The 15,968-nt window shown below is 37.4% G+C and overlaps 1 protein-coding gene across 4 annotated transcripts in view; it reads right to left on the bottom strand.

Annotated features, from left to right (window-relative positions):
* ninl (ninein-like) overlaps positions 1–11,230 on the bottom strand; it is a 32,153-nt gene extending 20,923 nt beyond the window's left edge. Inside the window, exons 1-6 of one of the 4 annotated variants that reach the window (XM_007240347.4) lie at positions 10,964–11,230; positions 8,309–8,520; positions 8,100–8,196; positions 6,362–6,561; positions 1,804–1,870; positions 831–1,021 (exon numbers count right to left, since the gene is read on the bottom strand). In XM_007240347.4, the coding sequence (XP_007240409.3) occupies positions 831–1,021; positions 1,804–1,870; positions 6,362–6,561; positions 8,100–8,196; positions 8,309–8,491 (738 nt within the window). In that variant the 5' untranslated portion in view covers positions 8,492–8,520; positions 10,964–11,230. Of the gene's footprint in view, positions 1–830; positions 1,022–1,803; positions 1,871–6,361; positions 6,562–8,099; positions 8,197–8,308; positions 8,521–10,434; positions 10,686–10,963 lie in introns of those variants that run through there. The other 3 variants (XM_015603363.3, XM_007240348.4, XM_022684823.2) reach the window with 3 other exon arrangements.
* Between the last annotated feature and the right edge of the window lie 4,738 nt (positions 11,231–15,968).

The raw sequence follows: 15,968 nt of genomic DNA, 5'->3' as shown, positions 1-15,968 counted from the left end.
TTCTTTCTACCTGTGCTGCTGTTAATGATTGTTTGTACAAATTATTTTAGTCAGTATTCTATAATATAATTTAGTTTAACAAAAATGCTAAAGAAAAGCTAAAATGCTAAAAAAAATGCTTAAAAATTGTTCTATCCACAGCAAATATACTCTTGTATCACTGTTTGAAAACAAACCTTGCAGCCACAATTTTTATGTCACTATGACAACAAAGCCCTTTAATGTGACATGCTCATAGTTTCAACTTGTCCCTTTTGTAACCACAACAAGGTGCCAGTCGCCTAATAGAAAAGCAAAACAGCAAAGCTAAGTTAACTTGAGTAGTGTAGGTACGGAGAAGTGCCATAAATCAGAAATCTGCACAGTAATCTGTCCTGCTATATGCAGTATTAGTTTTACATCTGACTTTATTCTTTTGTTACTGTAGACAAAACAGCATTCTGAACTCTTGAACAGCATATTTTTAATAGAAGTCATGTGTAGAGCAGTACAGCAGAAGAAAGAATGCAGTGGCCTTCAGATATTTTGCATGATTTGCGGGAGATGTTGGCTGAGGCCTTCACATCAACTAAGTCCGCTCAAAAGTGTAAAATTATTGGTTGGAGCTTAGCATCACTTAGGTTCTTTTCCCACAAAAATGAGCTGGAAGTCCCCTCCAACTTGGGATGTGGTTTATGGGGAAATTCACTGTAAGGATTAAGGTTCTATGTGAAATTTAGAGCAAAGGAAACCTCTGTGTTGTGATAAAAAAAATGCACAAGGCTATCCACCATACTGACAATGAGCCAGTATGATGTGCTAGTTTGGAACTTAAACATATGTTACTGTACCTCAGACTGCAGATTCTTGAGGCCGATGTGGTCACAGACCAGCGATAACTCCTGCCTGTCCAGTGATCCTCCAGAACCAACCCCTAGCTCCTCCCACACCGCCTTCACCTGCCCATCCGTCACTTCCTGGCATGGGCCGGTGGTTTGTGTAGGACTTCCTAAGCTGTCTGGCTTCCAGCGTTTTAACTGACCTGCATATTTGCATGGCTTATGTGAGTTCCCTCATGGGTTTTTAGTGCTTCACACATGTAATCACATTTTTAAAAAAATAATGTAAACATTAGACATACAGCTAGAACAGTTACTGCCAAACACATGAACATACTGCTTATAGCATATCATCACGATCATTAAAACAACATTATTGCAACTTTACATAAGAGGGATTTTTGGAGTCATTTTGAAGCATTTCCATTGGTCTGTTTATGCTTGAAAAATATTGTAATCTGATACAATGTAAAGAACAATTGCCAGATTAAAAAGATATCAAAAGGAAAACAAAGAAAAAAAAATATGCAGATGGCATACTGTTTATACAAAAGAAAGAATCAGTTTATGTTATAATTGTGTGTATACTGTACACCTATTAATCACAGGTTTGTTTGTTGCTGTTAAATGGCACTTAATTATTATTATTGTTGTTTTCAAAGTTTTAATCAAGTAAATTGGGTGGGATGCCATACATACAACCCCAAAAATACACTTTTTTTTTTTTTTTTTTTTTTACTATACTCAGCATTATATTTGTAGGCGTATCGATGTTTACTGTTTTTTATAGCAAATACAATGGCTACATTTATACTGTATACACAACCATTTATCATTTGCATATTTCTGCCACTGAAGAGAAGCCACAGAATTTCTGTACACTGTTGCATGTAAATCCACTATGAATTATCTGTTTATCTCAAGAAATTTAGCAACATCTTTTTAATTCCCCATTATCTGAAATAGCCCAAGATGTATCAATTACCTTGTGCCTCAAAAGAGTGTTGAATTGAATCCTTGTTGCTTCCCGTGTCTTCATCAGATTTCAGACTCTGAAAGAGATACATCTGACAGTTGAGAACTTGCACAGAGAATAACAGAAATTCTCTGCTTTGTCAACTAAGTTGTTTTTTGGTGCCACAGCACAACATTAAGCATTAAGTTGTTGTGTAGCCTTTGTGAGTTATAAATAAATCTGTGTAAGCATTTGTCGATGTTCATAGACGAATAAGCATGCAGTGACATGAAGTACTACAGCAGTGATGGCAGACTAAACAATGACCATAAGGAATTCCAAGCTGCCAAAATTACTTGAGCTACAATGAGCAGGAACAACTGGCAGACTGTGGCTTCAGGCTCTAGAACGAGGTGGCACTTCTCTGCAGCAAAAGGGCCCTGCAGTCTCACACTAAGGGGCTTATGAGTTCCTGAGTGTGCCTTCAGCTCTAATGACTCTTTATAGCTTACATAAGAAACCATCCCTTGTGTTGGCCAAAAATTACTTAACAGCTCTGCTGACAAACTTTATTTTTAACACTATGTGGTGCATCACTGAGCTAACCAGTTTTAATGTATCTACTTTCCAGTTTTGTTTAAATGACCTCTCAAAGTTACATAAAGCAAAACTTTAATGACTAGCTTTCTTGTGTTGGTGTAACATATCTGTAATATTTATTTTCCTGTGTGGTATTGTTAGGTAAATCATTAAGGTATTGTTGTATCAACAAAAGAGGCGTATTTAAGCCACTTTCGCTGCTCTTGTTAAGCCTGTTTGTAGTATTTTTTATATTCCACAAGAAAAGGATAATTGTCACCTGACATTGTACACAAAACAGCTAGCTAACAAAATTGACCACATGGTCTGTAACGGCTAATTTAAAACATCTAGTAATGAAATTTAAAAACTTAATTTCATTTTTCCCAAAAAATGTACTGCACTGCTTTTAACTAAATTAAACTAAACTAAACTAAATATTAAACGAACTAAATTTTAATTAAACAGGATAAACAGCACGGGTCATTTTTCTTTAAGCATTTATGGGATCTTTTCGATATGCTTAGAAATGTAAATTAGAACGACAAAATCTATCAGGATACAACTAAATAGTGTCATGTTGCCCATCCTTAGAAACCAGCTATCATTACAGATAGAAAGCATAAGGAAAGTTAAATATATTAGGCTGCATAACATTTTAGTGCTGCAAATTCTATCAAATGAGGGACATGGTACTGTATCTCAGAATAATACATGACATAAATAGCATTAAACAGCATATGTTTTGGGAATTTTACTCAACTGACCACAAAATTGCATTCTAACAAAAAGGCCAAATAATAAATTCTGAATGAGCATATTATTATTTAGTCATTGTGTAAAAAAAAAGAAGCTGAAGGAGATATTCTGAACCATGCGCACTGATCAAATCATCCGTGCTAAGCATTGGTCACAGTTTGGCCTCCAGCAACAAGTGATTAAACACAGGCTGCTGAAAATGGGAGAAGCCACAATCAATTTTCATCAGCTTTAGATATTGACCAAAATTACATAACTGCCCACAAACAGCTTTTCAGCAGAGGACAGAGCGCTTTGTCTGTTTGTCCACACACACTCTGTTACTCATTCCTCTGTCTCTCCTCCCTTTCTCTTTTACACTCTGACTTCTGCATCACCCTCTTTCTAACTCTCCATTTCTCTGTGATTTGAGAAGAGATTATACTCAGAAATGTGCTCTAAATCCCAAAAAATTCCACATAAAGAAATATGGACACAATGTATGGTGACCTCATTTACAACAGTATTTGATTTTTTTTTAAAGAAAGGAGAGACTATGAAACCTGCGATACATAATGTAAATATATGAAACATGTCTTATTTGACATAAAGCAAGATGCTATGCACAACCAATTATATGTATTACCGGTATGTGGGGCAGGGTAACAGATATCCTGTCATGCAGAATTAAAATCTGTAATAACGTAACACATTACGTCATTGTTGTAATGGCAAATGTTATGCAATGCTACGTTAAATGCTGCAAAGGTCGATGTAAAAGATTTAACAGTGCCGGATCAATTATTTACATAACAAGGGCTGCTGCTTCCATGCACATTCCAGGAGGATATGAAATCTGTGATCAGAGCAGCAGCAGAAATGACCCCTTCCCCCCCACAGCAATTTAGTCTACTGCTTTGCCTTTTTTGCATGTTTCTCTGACCATTAAATAACACAGCCTAACCAATTCACACTCAATTTCAGGCCCTGTGGGAATCAAAAGAAGGAATCAGCATAGGCTTAAAGCTCTTTACATAATGGTTTAACTGCTGGACATTTCAACTATTTAAAAAAGGGCTTATAGCTCTGGTTCCTGTAGAGTAATATATAGGTTGAAAAGATTTGCTGTGTCATACAGAGCAAAAAATGGCTTAAAACCCATGTAATCTCTTCAAGCCATAGGAAAGTGCGTGCCGGCTGGGTTACATAAAAGCCCTGAATATTTCAGAGTGAAGAGCGAGCGACTGAGAGAGTGAGGGAGAAAATCTGGTATGCAACTATGTGTTTCTAAAACGAGAGAAGAAGAAGTAGACCCAATTACAGCCAAACCCTGCTCTTGCTTGGTCGCGCACTGCCCAGAGTATTGCAGGCCACTTCTGCTCCGCTTAAAGACATGCACAAGCTTTCGCCTATGTCTCCACCCAAACCAACTAAGACCAGTAATCCCAGCTAAACACATCCAGCAAAATCATTGCAGCTGACACACAGCCATAGAGGCACTAAAACACATACTGGCTCAAATAGAGCCTGGCAAAGGCTTTTATAAACACCAGGCAAATGTGTTGTCTGCCAACATAAACTCAGCACTGACTGTAATGTGATTGACTTCTCTCTGCCTAAACGCATAGCAGGGGGTCTGATAAAGATCTCTCTAGCCCTGACCTTTTTTCCACAAGAGAAGAAGAAGCCCACCAACCACTGATGGGTTAGGAATGTCTCTTAACACCTAGGACAATGCATTTACCAGTGGTATGCTTCCCTTCCCCCTCAGACATTGACATGGATGGGTTTCAAACAAAGACTGATACAGTAAAAGATTAGCAGTGGCAACTGCAAACATGACCCTTTCTGCTTTAGTGTCAAAGCAATTTGATGGCTCATTTGAAAGTGAGAAAAAAAAAAGCTAGCAAGCCCGGAACAAAAGATATCAAGACCAATTCATTAGGTCCTTATAGGTTTTCACCCATAGCCATTTCTCAGCACAGTCAAGGGTGACTACACAACGTAATTCCAAAAGAAAAACACAGGCCCTTGGGCTCAGAGTGCAGAACAAGTTTCCATTAACAGCTTTTCTCCGCACAATGAAGGGTGACTAAACTAAATAATTCCAGAAATACAAACACAGGCCCACAGGGAGCGCCACAGGTTTCTTCAAACAATGTTTCTCTACACAGATGTGAGCCACAGTAAATTACTACCACTCAAAACTACACAAAAAGAAAGAAAAAGTGAATTGGACCACCCTTTGATCACCAGCCAAAAGGAACACTAGGGCTGGTGGAGGTGGGGGTGCAGAAAAGGCAGCCGCTCGCACATTCCGAGCTGCCGCACTTCCTGAGTAGAGAGCAGCTGGGCTCATTGCTCTGTTAGAGCTGGAGTCAGTCGGTGGCTCAGGTACTCAGTGCACTAACCGCGCTATGCAAGTATAAACAGTACCAAGAGAAACACTGAGCACTGGCCAACAAAACCTGCCTGAATACGTTTAGAAACCCACTCAGAAACACACAGAGCTGTATGGGTATATTCAGATTGCCAGCCCAAATTTGATTTCTGGCATATCTAGATTGTGTTCACATTGGTTTTTGATAGTCTGGACAGCGAGAAACCACTTCAAGTCTGATTATTGCAAATCAGGTCCAAGCTACATTTGAAGGTGGTTTAAAATGTGATTATAACTTGATTTGTATAGATGCTTCTCAGTCTGATCATTCTAGCTGCTCAAGTCCAAGATAAGTAGCAAGGTTAGTTAGTGATGTCAAACACTCTTTACCACAGCAATCCAGGTAGATACACAAATCAGATCTAATCACTTGCTAATTATAGCGCTGACCATTATTTGAACAGCTCTAAATTGAGCACCCATTTTCCTAATGCAGGTACACATGCTGATAGCACACATCAGCATGTGTGCTGGTGCTCAAGGACTTTGAACATAGTTCAATGTTTTATTATTACATTAAACTAAAACCAAAACAACCACAAAATGCAATAATATATTACCTGTAAGTTGAACATTTCAAGAGTCCAGTATTAAAAAAATAAAACTGTGGGTGATTGATGAGAAGAATCTGATCTATTTGCGAGACTTATTAGATAAAAAAAATCTAGTCTCCATGAAATGATGTCTGCTTTCTTCACCCAAACGTCTTTAATATGTAAAAAAAAAACATTTTTAAGAAGCTCCCACGTCAGCCATGGTGCTGCTTTTACAATGGGACTACCTTAATTATCTGAACAGATTTGAGTGTGACATCTTTTGTCTGATCCTTACCTCTACACTTTCAAGTGAGGTGGACCGCCTAAGCTTCGCCCTTCTCACACCTGTAGATGGGGCTTCATCCTGGTCCGCCCCGAATGGAGGAGAGTCCTCTAAGTCCGCTGTCAGCACAGAACTCGTTTTATCAGGCCGAGATCTGCGGCCATAGCGCTTGGTTCCCTTCACAAACTTTGGCTTCACCTCTTCTGGCACTGCTAGAAGCAGAAACAACAATAGCAATTAAAATAAACTAAAAAGAGAAATGCTACAACTTTTTTCAATCAGTGTAGATGCATTCACCACTCAAATAACCTCCTTTTCTTGAACCTGTTGCAGCTTATAGGATAGAACCTGCAACTAAAAGGAAATGAAACCCTGAGGGAAACATCTCAAAACCTTTCATCACTGGTTTACCATCTGTGTTCTATTACAGGTCTTTTTATCAAGACTTGAGACAACAGCAAGTAAAAATCAGAAAATTTGATCTAGGTAGTCCTACATCTAAACTGCTGTATCAGTTAGTTTTCAAATGGCTACTCATTTCCTGAGTGCAAATTAATCTAAATCGTGACATCTGTATTCCCAAACCAAATCAAAGCAAAACTCCACTCAGACTACTCATTACAGTCACATAGTGGGGAATACTCCCTCTGCTTGCTGCTTCCCAAAAGAGTAATTACAGTAAATGATTCTATAAAATACAGAAGCGACAGAGATGCATCTACTTGTAAAATGCTAAACTGATTTGATTACAAGAGTGCATAATACACTATCATTTAATACCATAGTATCAGCCTTCAAAATACCAATGATTAAGATGGCAACAATACCCAAATAAGCCATTTACCAAGCAGCTAGATCCTTAATTGACAACAATCAGAAGTTATAAAATGCAATGTCATGTTGCAGTATGTACCGTAGCAAAATAACTGCAATATAGCAGGATTGGTCAAATAGATATTACATTGCATCAATATTTGACATTTTGTCTTAATACAATACAATGCAGTAATCCTGCAAGTATGTATAAACTGCTGTCTAAAATTGCTTTTTACTTACAAAACATGTTTTATTGAAACATTGATTTTATGACATTAAAATAAACAGGATAAAGTATGCTATTTGTAAAGAAATAATGTGAATTATATTATCCAATATATGCTCAGAAAAGCATGCTGTTTATCCCAGTAAAATGTACTATGATACCACTTAAATACAATATTCATATTGTATACCTTTACAGGGTCAATACCAATTAAATACGTATGTTTTCCTTGTACACCTCCACACACACTTTGTCAATATCATGTAGTTTTACTCACATACCCAAGCAGATTTTACTTTTTGTCTTTTAACATTTCTTGGCATAGTGCATAGTATTCAATATAATATTTGTATGATACAACTATCTATTTATTTATTTATCTATTTATTTATTTGAGTAATGTCTTACAGTTTTTTTACCATATATTTATGACATCTCTACAGACCTCAAAATTACATTAAGTGCAGCTATGCAGTTTGTCTAGTGTAGTTTTCTTTTTCAAAACAATTGGCTTTATGTCATGCAAAAAACATGAAAACCCCACAAGAAATATGTGACGACTGTCCACCATTCACACTAGATTAACTTTAGTTTCAGGTAGGAAGTGCCTTCCATATTTATAATAGTAGTTGATGCTATGGAGCTATACTCCACACACAAAACATGGAGCTTCAATGGGACAGCAGCGCTTAAAACTGCTGACTTTACCTGGCTCAAGGTAGCTGCTCTCCTCTTCAGATGTAGAAAAGTCCAATGACCTTGACAACACAGCTACAAATCCCTCCTTGAACTCTTCAAAATTCACCTGTGATCACAACATTTAACATATTTATAAAGTACTATACCAAGTACATTTCCACAAAACTGTCATTTCATCTATTAAAATAGTACTAATGCACAAAAGAATAATATCTTACTCTTGCATAATGCTGGGGTCCAAGGAGTGTGTCCAGCAGTAGTGGAAGATGGGCATCCAGACTCAGTTTGTGGCACAGTGCTGTGAGTTCCTCTTTGTCAAGATAACCGGTGCCTGTAGTATCACAGCTGTCAAACTCCTCTTTTAGCTGAGCCACATAGCGGTTCTGCTCTTCTTCATCCATCCCACCACATACTGCAGATCCAGCTGGATCTGTAAAGCACAAACAGCATAGTAAGTGAAATAAATATGGAAAAACAACCATATGGCAGTCCCTGCATGTTCCCTATTAGAGCTGTGAGACATGGGTCCACATTGGTTGACAATTGATGGGTATCTGCTGTGTGTAGAAACAATGTGATTGTATTTCATATTAAAGGGCAGATATCGAAAAGGATGGAAAATTTTAAATAGTACAATCTGGTATAGTGTGTAAAAAGTCTAAAACTTTTACTCTTCGGCCTATGCAGTTGTGTTTTCATAATGTATGTTTTGTAAGCATGATAGCATCCCAGATGTATGTCTATTCAGTCTATGGCAGTTTAGCTGTGCCAATTCATACGGAATTATTGTTTTAGCCCATTTTTAAACTGTTTAAAGTCTAATGGTTTAACATTAGGATGCATCCATTATGTTGTTAAAGGTTGATATATCAGTTCTGATTATTTTACTCCCAGTATGGCCAATGGTTAATTTTTGTTAATTATGCCCTTTTTAACATGGGTAAGCAACACATAGGTCAACAAATACATACACACTTCCTGCTAAAAAATCCATCTCAAGACCAGGGGTCATCTAGAAAAAAACATACCCTATGTTGACCAAGAGCTAGTTAATGAGCTAGCCTAACAGCATAGGGTATATTTTTATTGGATGACTAGCTGCATTTTTACTGGATGACCATACTGGATGACCATACTGGATGACAATGAACACATACCCAATACTTTCTGTTAAAAGAAAATTCTGCATAACCATTAACAATTATTTGCTCTTTAATAAGCCAAACAGGACTACTATTTAGGGGAATATTTTTGACCTTTGTTTGACCAAAATGACCAAGTTAGTTGACTAGAATGACCAGCAAGACCAAGCTTGTAAACCAATAGTAAACAGAGCATATTTTTTCTGGATGACTAGGTTACAAACACCTTGACTGAAATTGACTTTAAGAATAGGATAATCAAGACTGTACATCTTTAAAGAGGGAGTCTCAGAAGACTTGTGCTTCTGTCAGAAACCTGTAAACAACTTTTAAGTGGCAGTGATTTTGATACACTTTTCCTTAACTGAAATACAAGCACATTGTTTGCATATAAAAAAAATTGAAGTGGACTGCTTATTAAAGGTGTGCCATATCGTATTGTATGCATAAATATTGCCAACATTTTTAAATATTGTGAATGATATTATACCCTGAAATACAGTGCCATATCACCCACACCTAAATATGACATCAGGGTACAATTTATTTGCGTTTATTTATATTGTTTTTAGCAAAAGAATAATTCACACTGTTCTCATTTTCCATTATATATCTACTATACTATCTATATATCTATATATAGATAGATATATATTATATTTGTCCAGTATCATTCTACTTTTTTTAATTTTTACATTTTACTTCAGTCATGGTTATATGGAGATATTTGGAGTGCCATTATGACATTTCTGGATCATTGACTTCTGTTACAAATCTGATATTCTTGCATTTGTCTTTTATATCTCAGGTAGGGGTGTATCATATGTAATAATACAATTTATTTTTCATTTTGTTGCAGTTATTTTTTCCTTTTTTTTCAGTGTTTTGTCATATCGCCAAGAGTATTGTTATCGCGAAAATACCATAGAATGTTGTGATATTATTTTAGGGCCATATCGCCCACCCCTAGTGCTTACTGTTCGTTAAAAAAAAACTTCATAAGAACGTTGAAATGTAAAGGAAATATATTTTGAAAGGATATCAAGATTTTGTTTTACAATATTGCCCAACCCTACAATGACCTTTTAAAGACCATCTGAAACAGCCTACCAGCAAGTCTTGAGCTGGCTTTTTTAGCACGGGTTTTGTAACAAGACCTACGATCTTTTTTCAAGTTTTGTAAGCCAAAAATTTTTTTTTACCTGTGTAGCTGATTAGAATATGCTCTTCAAGTCTGTAAAACCCCTCAAATTCTTCTTGGAATTCTCAGAACCACCTTAAAAGTACAGCGTTACATGCTGGAGTCCCGGGCGCCAGACTATTAAGTTACTCAGGCACCATTTAAGGTGGTATTGAAAATTCCAATAAGAAACCAACTTCAGCCTCATGGGAGAGAGATAACAACGAAACGAAACTCAAAGTGTGGTAGTTTTACACTGCTGCTTTAGTGTCCCTGAGCAGTTATATTTGTTTGACTCGGTCCGTGTCCCCAGCGGCCGTTAGTTACCCTATCTGTCTCCTTCTTCCCTGTGGGCTAAACGCTTCACCATGGGAACGGAGAGACTACGGAGAAACAAAAGGCTCAGCTGGACGAAGGAGAACTTTTAACGTCCTTTAAACGCTGCGTGTCGACGCTGCAATACGGTTTACTTAAGCTCTCAAAAATATGTATCCAGTGAAAAGATAGTGTGCAGAGGTAATGACAGTGGTGAAATGGTGAGTTCAGCTTACCGTTTTACCCGCTCTCCGCTGCTCTCCGCCGCCGCTCTCCGGAGAAAAGTCCAGACTCGCTCTTATTTATCCTAAACTCGCGGAACTCTCTGGCCACAGTAAATAACCGGAGAGGTAAAGTTTCCCCCGACCTCCACAACCCATTACCCTCAGCAGCGGCTCACAGAGCAGCGGGCGCTCGCGGGACGGACCGTGGTGTGTGTAAAGAAGCTGGTACGGGGAGGTACTTTACCGCTCTTTCAGTGATGCTCTGTGTCTGGAATAACACGGGCACCACACTCGCTTTTCTGCAGCCCCTACTGGTCAGGCGGGTCATTTTACTGCGTTTTTATTGTTGCATCAAAAACGACAATACACACACATACACACAAACAAACAATAACAATTAGAGATACACATTATAAAAATACAAACAAGAGGTACAGCAATCACAGACTGGATGGTAAAATAAAAACTAATAAAAATCAAATAAAAAAAAATAATAGTTAATAAATATAGTTAAACCTGCTAAGAACATTAATTCCACCTAAAAGTAACGTTTAATCAAAGTTTATTGAAATACCCTTAATCAATCTTTTTTTAACATTCTTTCATAGGCATCTGTAAGTGTTGAAATTTGGATATTAATTCAAGGCTCATTTAAAATAACGTAGTGTGACGTGGAAAAGAAAGGAGGACTCGTGAGACTCATTGCAAATACTCACTTACAGCCTTTATCAAGACTAAGAGAGCGAAACCCAACTGCCAACACAGAACAAACAGCCCTGAGGCCACCAACCCAGCTATCCAGCACAGAGATGGTAGGTCCCCTTAACCCACCCAAAACATACCCCCATAATGCCCCGCTGGCCCCGGATTACCATGACCCGCCCCCACAGGCACACTACAAGCTGGCACACACACACACACATACACACACACACACACACACAGACGCCACAGTAATGTCATAACCTTAAATCAATTTTGAATTATTAAATAAAACTTAAAAATGAAGGAAAACTAAGATTTGTACTTAAAAGCATACAACGTTTGTCGCTGGGGCTGTACCTTATATTGAGGTACAACAGAGTGCCTTTAAGTAAAAGTCTTTTTTGTACCCATGTTTTTTTTGTTGTTGTTGTTGTTTTGTTTTGTACCAGTAAAGGTCTAAAGGTCATAAACATTATTATTAACTGGATATGTGTCAAGAACTTGATGATCCGAAATTGTTGGCCTTTCAAATGAAAAATGTATAATTAAAATATATATTGAAAGAAAGTACTTCTATCATACTTCTGTTTTAGTGCGTTTTCTTTTTCTGGGGCAGAATGAGTGTACAACATAGTAGTGGGAAAATCTGACAATATTTGAATATTGTGATAATGTTTGCTATTAAACATGATCCCTTTTATTTCCGCTTTGATTATTAATAAAATGTAGTCTTAAGTCAAGATTGTTATTTCAACTGTATGCTAGCACAAAATGGAAAATGATTACATTCCCCTAGGACTGTGTTGTAACAAAGGCTACGTTCACATTACCAAGTCAACTTAAATATTTTTTTTGCTCAATGTGCCTCAGATCAGATTTTTTTCATGGCTGTATAAACATGCCAATCCAGTTTTTTTTTCAAATTAGATTAGAGTCACTTTCATATGTGGTCCTACAGGATACGTATCCTATACATGTACTTGCGACATAAATGTCAACAGTCAAATCAGTATTCATATGTCTTTTTGCTTTTATGCATGCACTACGTGCTTCTCTCTCATACCCACACATCTCTTGGTGCAGCTGTGCAGCTATAGATGCAAAAACAGCAAAAGTAAACTGCCTGGCCTTTTTTCTCCTCCTTGACCCGAGCATGTACTTCAGACCAACTGTTTGCTCTCCACTCAAGCAAAAAAATGCTCCACATATGAGCTGCTAATGCATCTATTTCCCTGTATAAAGCTACCAGTTTTTTATAAAGTTACCATGTTTTTTGTTGTTTGTGAAAAAGGCAACGTTTATACATGTATCAATGTGCACATGTGAGGCATTTCAGGGACAGATTTGTTCACATTACACACAGATACAGGTCACTTACATGTGAACCGTCAAGATGGTCAAATCCTATCTGAGCATAAAAATCAGATTTGAGCAATGTGGCTTGTAATGTGAATGTAGCCAAAGACTATCACAATGGGACATTGCCTCTCCAGCACAGCACTTAGTGCTGAATGAGAAGATTACTCTGATTGCACAGCAGGCTATCCTGAAAGAGGTGTGAAAGGATCCAAGTAACAGAAACAGAAAAATACCTACAGAAACATATGGAAAACATTGCTATCCTTAAACAGTACAGTCAGGGCCGCTGCTAAGGTTTTGGAGGCCCTAAGCATAACTGGTCAGGGAGGCCCCCCCCCCCCCAAAAAAAAAAAAAAAAACACACACAAACACAAAAGGTTTACGCAAAATTTTACTATTTATTAAAATTACACATGTAACTGTGAATATTTACAACGTTATAAGTAAGGCCAATAACAGTGAAGAACAGCACAAGAGTACTATTTATAATGTATAAATAATAAATGAAATGATGCATGTCTATTTTAAGCAGTGGACACGTCATTTACACAAGCCAGCCTTAAAGGTTATGAAATTATCGTTTATATTCGTGGTGTATTTATATCAGCCTGTCAAAATCTATAGAGCTGTCTGATCCTGCTGTCATACAGACCATTTGGATAGTGCACTGACGGCATTAGTCAATAGGTAGGCTACTCTGTTTATTAATTTTTTATTAAAGTCACTAAAAATCTTCAAACTACACTACTACTATTTGCAAACGTGCCACGTGCCTTGCAATACCCAGATTAGTTTCTAGTTAAGCGTTTAAAGCTACCAAATCAGCAAAGCCAACGTAACTAGCTCAGGCAACACCCCTGAACATGAAGTAATCAAAACTATTTAAACCTTTATCATCGAAGTTACTCACCAGAAAGGGATGCATGGGCCTCATCTTTCTGCTTCTTTTTCTTCTTCTCAGCTCCAGACTCAAACCGTCGCTTCATAGTTGAATTACCATTTAGTAGCAACTTCGCGCGGTGAACTTGTCTCCTGCCAAACTCAAGTAGCGTTGCTACTTTAGTTAGGACTAAGGTTGCCAGATAAGTTACGATTTTTCATCCTATTTGTTTATTTTATTTTAAGTTTTTAACTTACACAAATATTGCACTGGACAAGTTTTTGTATAGAATGGCCACATACACTTTAAAAATGGTTAAACATGCGCAAGATTTAGCGCCTCCATGCATTTTTTGATTATTTATTTGACTGGAAAATGTCACATCTGGCAACAACCAACAGAGCAAACCGAGCCGTGCCATTTCAGGCAATAGGGGTGGGGGCATTATATTATGCACAAAAATAATAACGTGCCGCTTTTAAGTAGTAGAGTAGGTGCCCCATGCAATGTTTAAAGACAAAAAAGATGAGCGTATCATAAATAATTCACATTGGGTTTTAAATTTAATAATGTCATAATTTCAACACATTTCATTCTCAGTCAATTTGGCTCCCTGCAACTGCAAAATGGTTGAGGCCTAACGCTGGCTGCGTTGTCTGCGTATGCAGAGCGGCGGCCCTGAGTACAGTGGAAAAGATATGGACAGAAGAGACAAAAGTGGAACTTTTTATTACAGCTGCCAGAATGCTATGTTTGAAGGGAAAAGAAAACTGCACACCATGCTTAGTAACTCAGTGCTATCTAGCATGCTGTAAAACATCAAATGGATTAATGTTTAGCCAATTAGTAAATACAGTCAGGTAAACTTTCACATTATAGTGGCTAAACAATCTGTCTATAGAAGACTAACTGACCAAGTTACCTGACGTTGAGGTTGAATGTTTCATCCAAGTTATGGAGCATCTACCTAGCTAGTTGGGTAACCTAGCTAAATAAACTCAAATGTGAGAAAATGGTGTGTAAAGCTATAGCTAACTAACTACATCAGAAAGGGTGACTGGCTAGTTAACTAGCTAACCTCAGGGCCACATTACTTGCAATAATTCATCAACAAGAACATTCTGACCTTCCTCCTGATTCCTGAAACAGTTCAAATCTCCAAGTCTTAGATGGATTGTATCACGATGACACAGCAAAATGATCATGTATCTCTCTTCATTATTACTTGTAAGTTACAAAAATATATATAGTGCATTTGAAATGTATTTACAGCGCTTCCTTTTTCACATTTTGTTATGTTGCAGCCATTTTCCAAAATAAATTACATTAATTTTGACCTCAAAATTCTATACACAATACCCCACAATGTCAAAAAAATAGTAAGAATATTTTTGCAAAATAAAACTATTCCACATGACTCTACCTCATAAAAAGAGTGAGAAAAATACCAAAAGTGTGCAAATCTGTCATCCCAACATGTGGCTACTTAGTTTGTTTGTTTTTGTTTACAAAATCCTGTGTCCCTGTATAGCTTAAATGTATTCAATATTAAATTTACATAAAAAATTATATTAGTCATAAAAGAAAGAAAACACAGTGAATGAGAAGTAACAATGCTTCTTGGCAATACATCTTATAGCATCAGAAAACCTGTTACTATCTCTTTTAAAAGCTGCCACATTTGTAAGAAGGATGTGAGGTGAGAATGTGGATGGGCCCACAAAAAAAATGCCAAATCCTCTCTGCCTATGCCAAACAGCCTATTTAGCCATTGACTCGTTTTGTGCTTGACAATCTTCTTGGGGTATCGTCTATTTGGAATGCACACTTCTTGACCTGTCTTTGACATCCCTTATTATATTAAACTTGACGTTCAGTTTGGAGATGGTACTAGGGCTCACTACAAACCATGCTGTGACTAGGTTTTGCAGAAAAACAGCTTGAAGTTGTCCTATTGCACAGGTCCCATCCAGATCACAGAAATTTGACTTCTGACCACTGTAACTGGGCCCATGCTTACAGGTGATGCACCTGGGGGTACCAGAAACTCAAAACAAGTGTCAATGGCAAATC

The sequence above is a fragment of the Astyanax mexicanus genome, chromosome 7 (genome assembly GCF_023375975.1).
Source record: "Astyanax mexicanus isolate ESR-SI-001 chromosome 7, AstMex3_surface, whole genome shotgun sequence".
NCBI classification, from domain to species: Eukaryota; Metazoa; Chordata; class Actinopteri; order Characiformes; family Acestrorhamphidae; genus Astyanax; species Astyanax mexicanus.
This window is presented reverse-complemented; position numbering and strand designations above follow the sequence as displayed.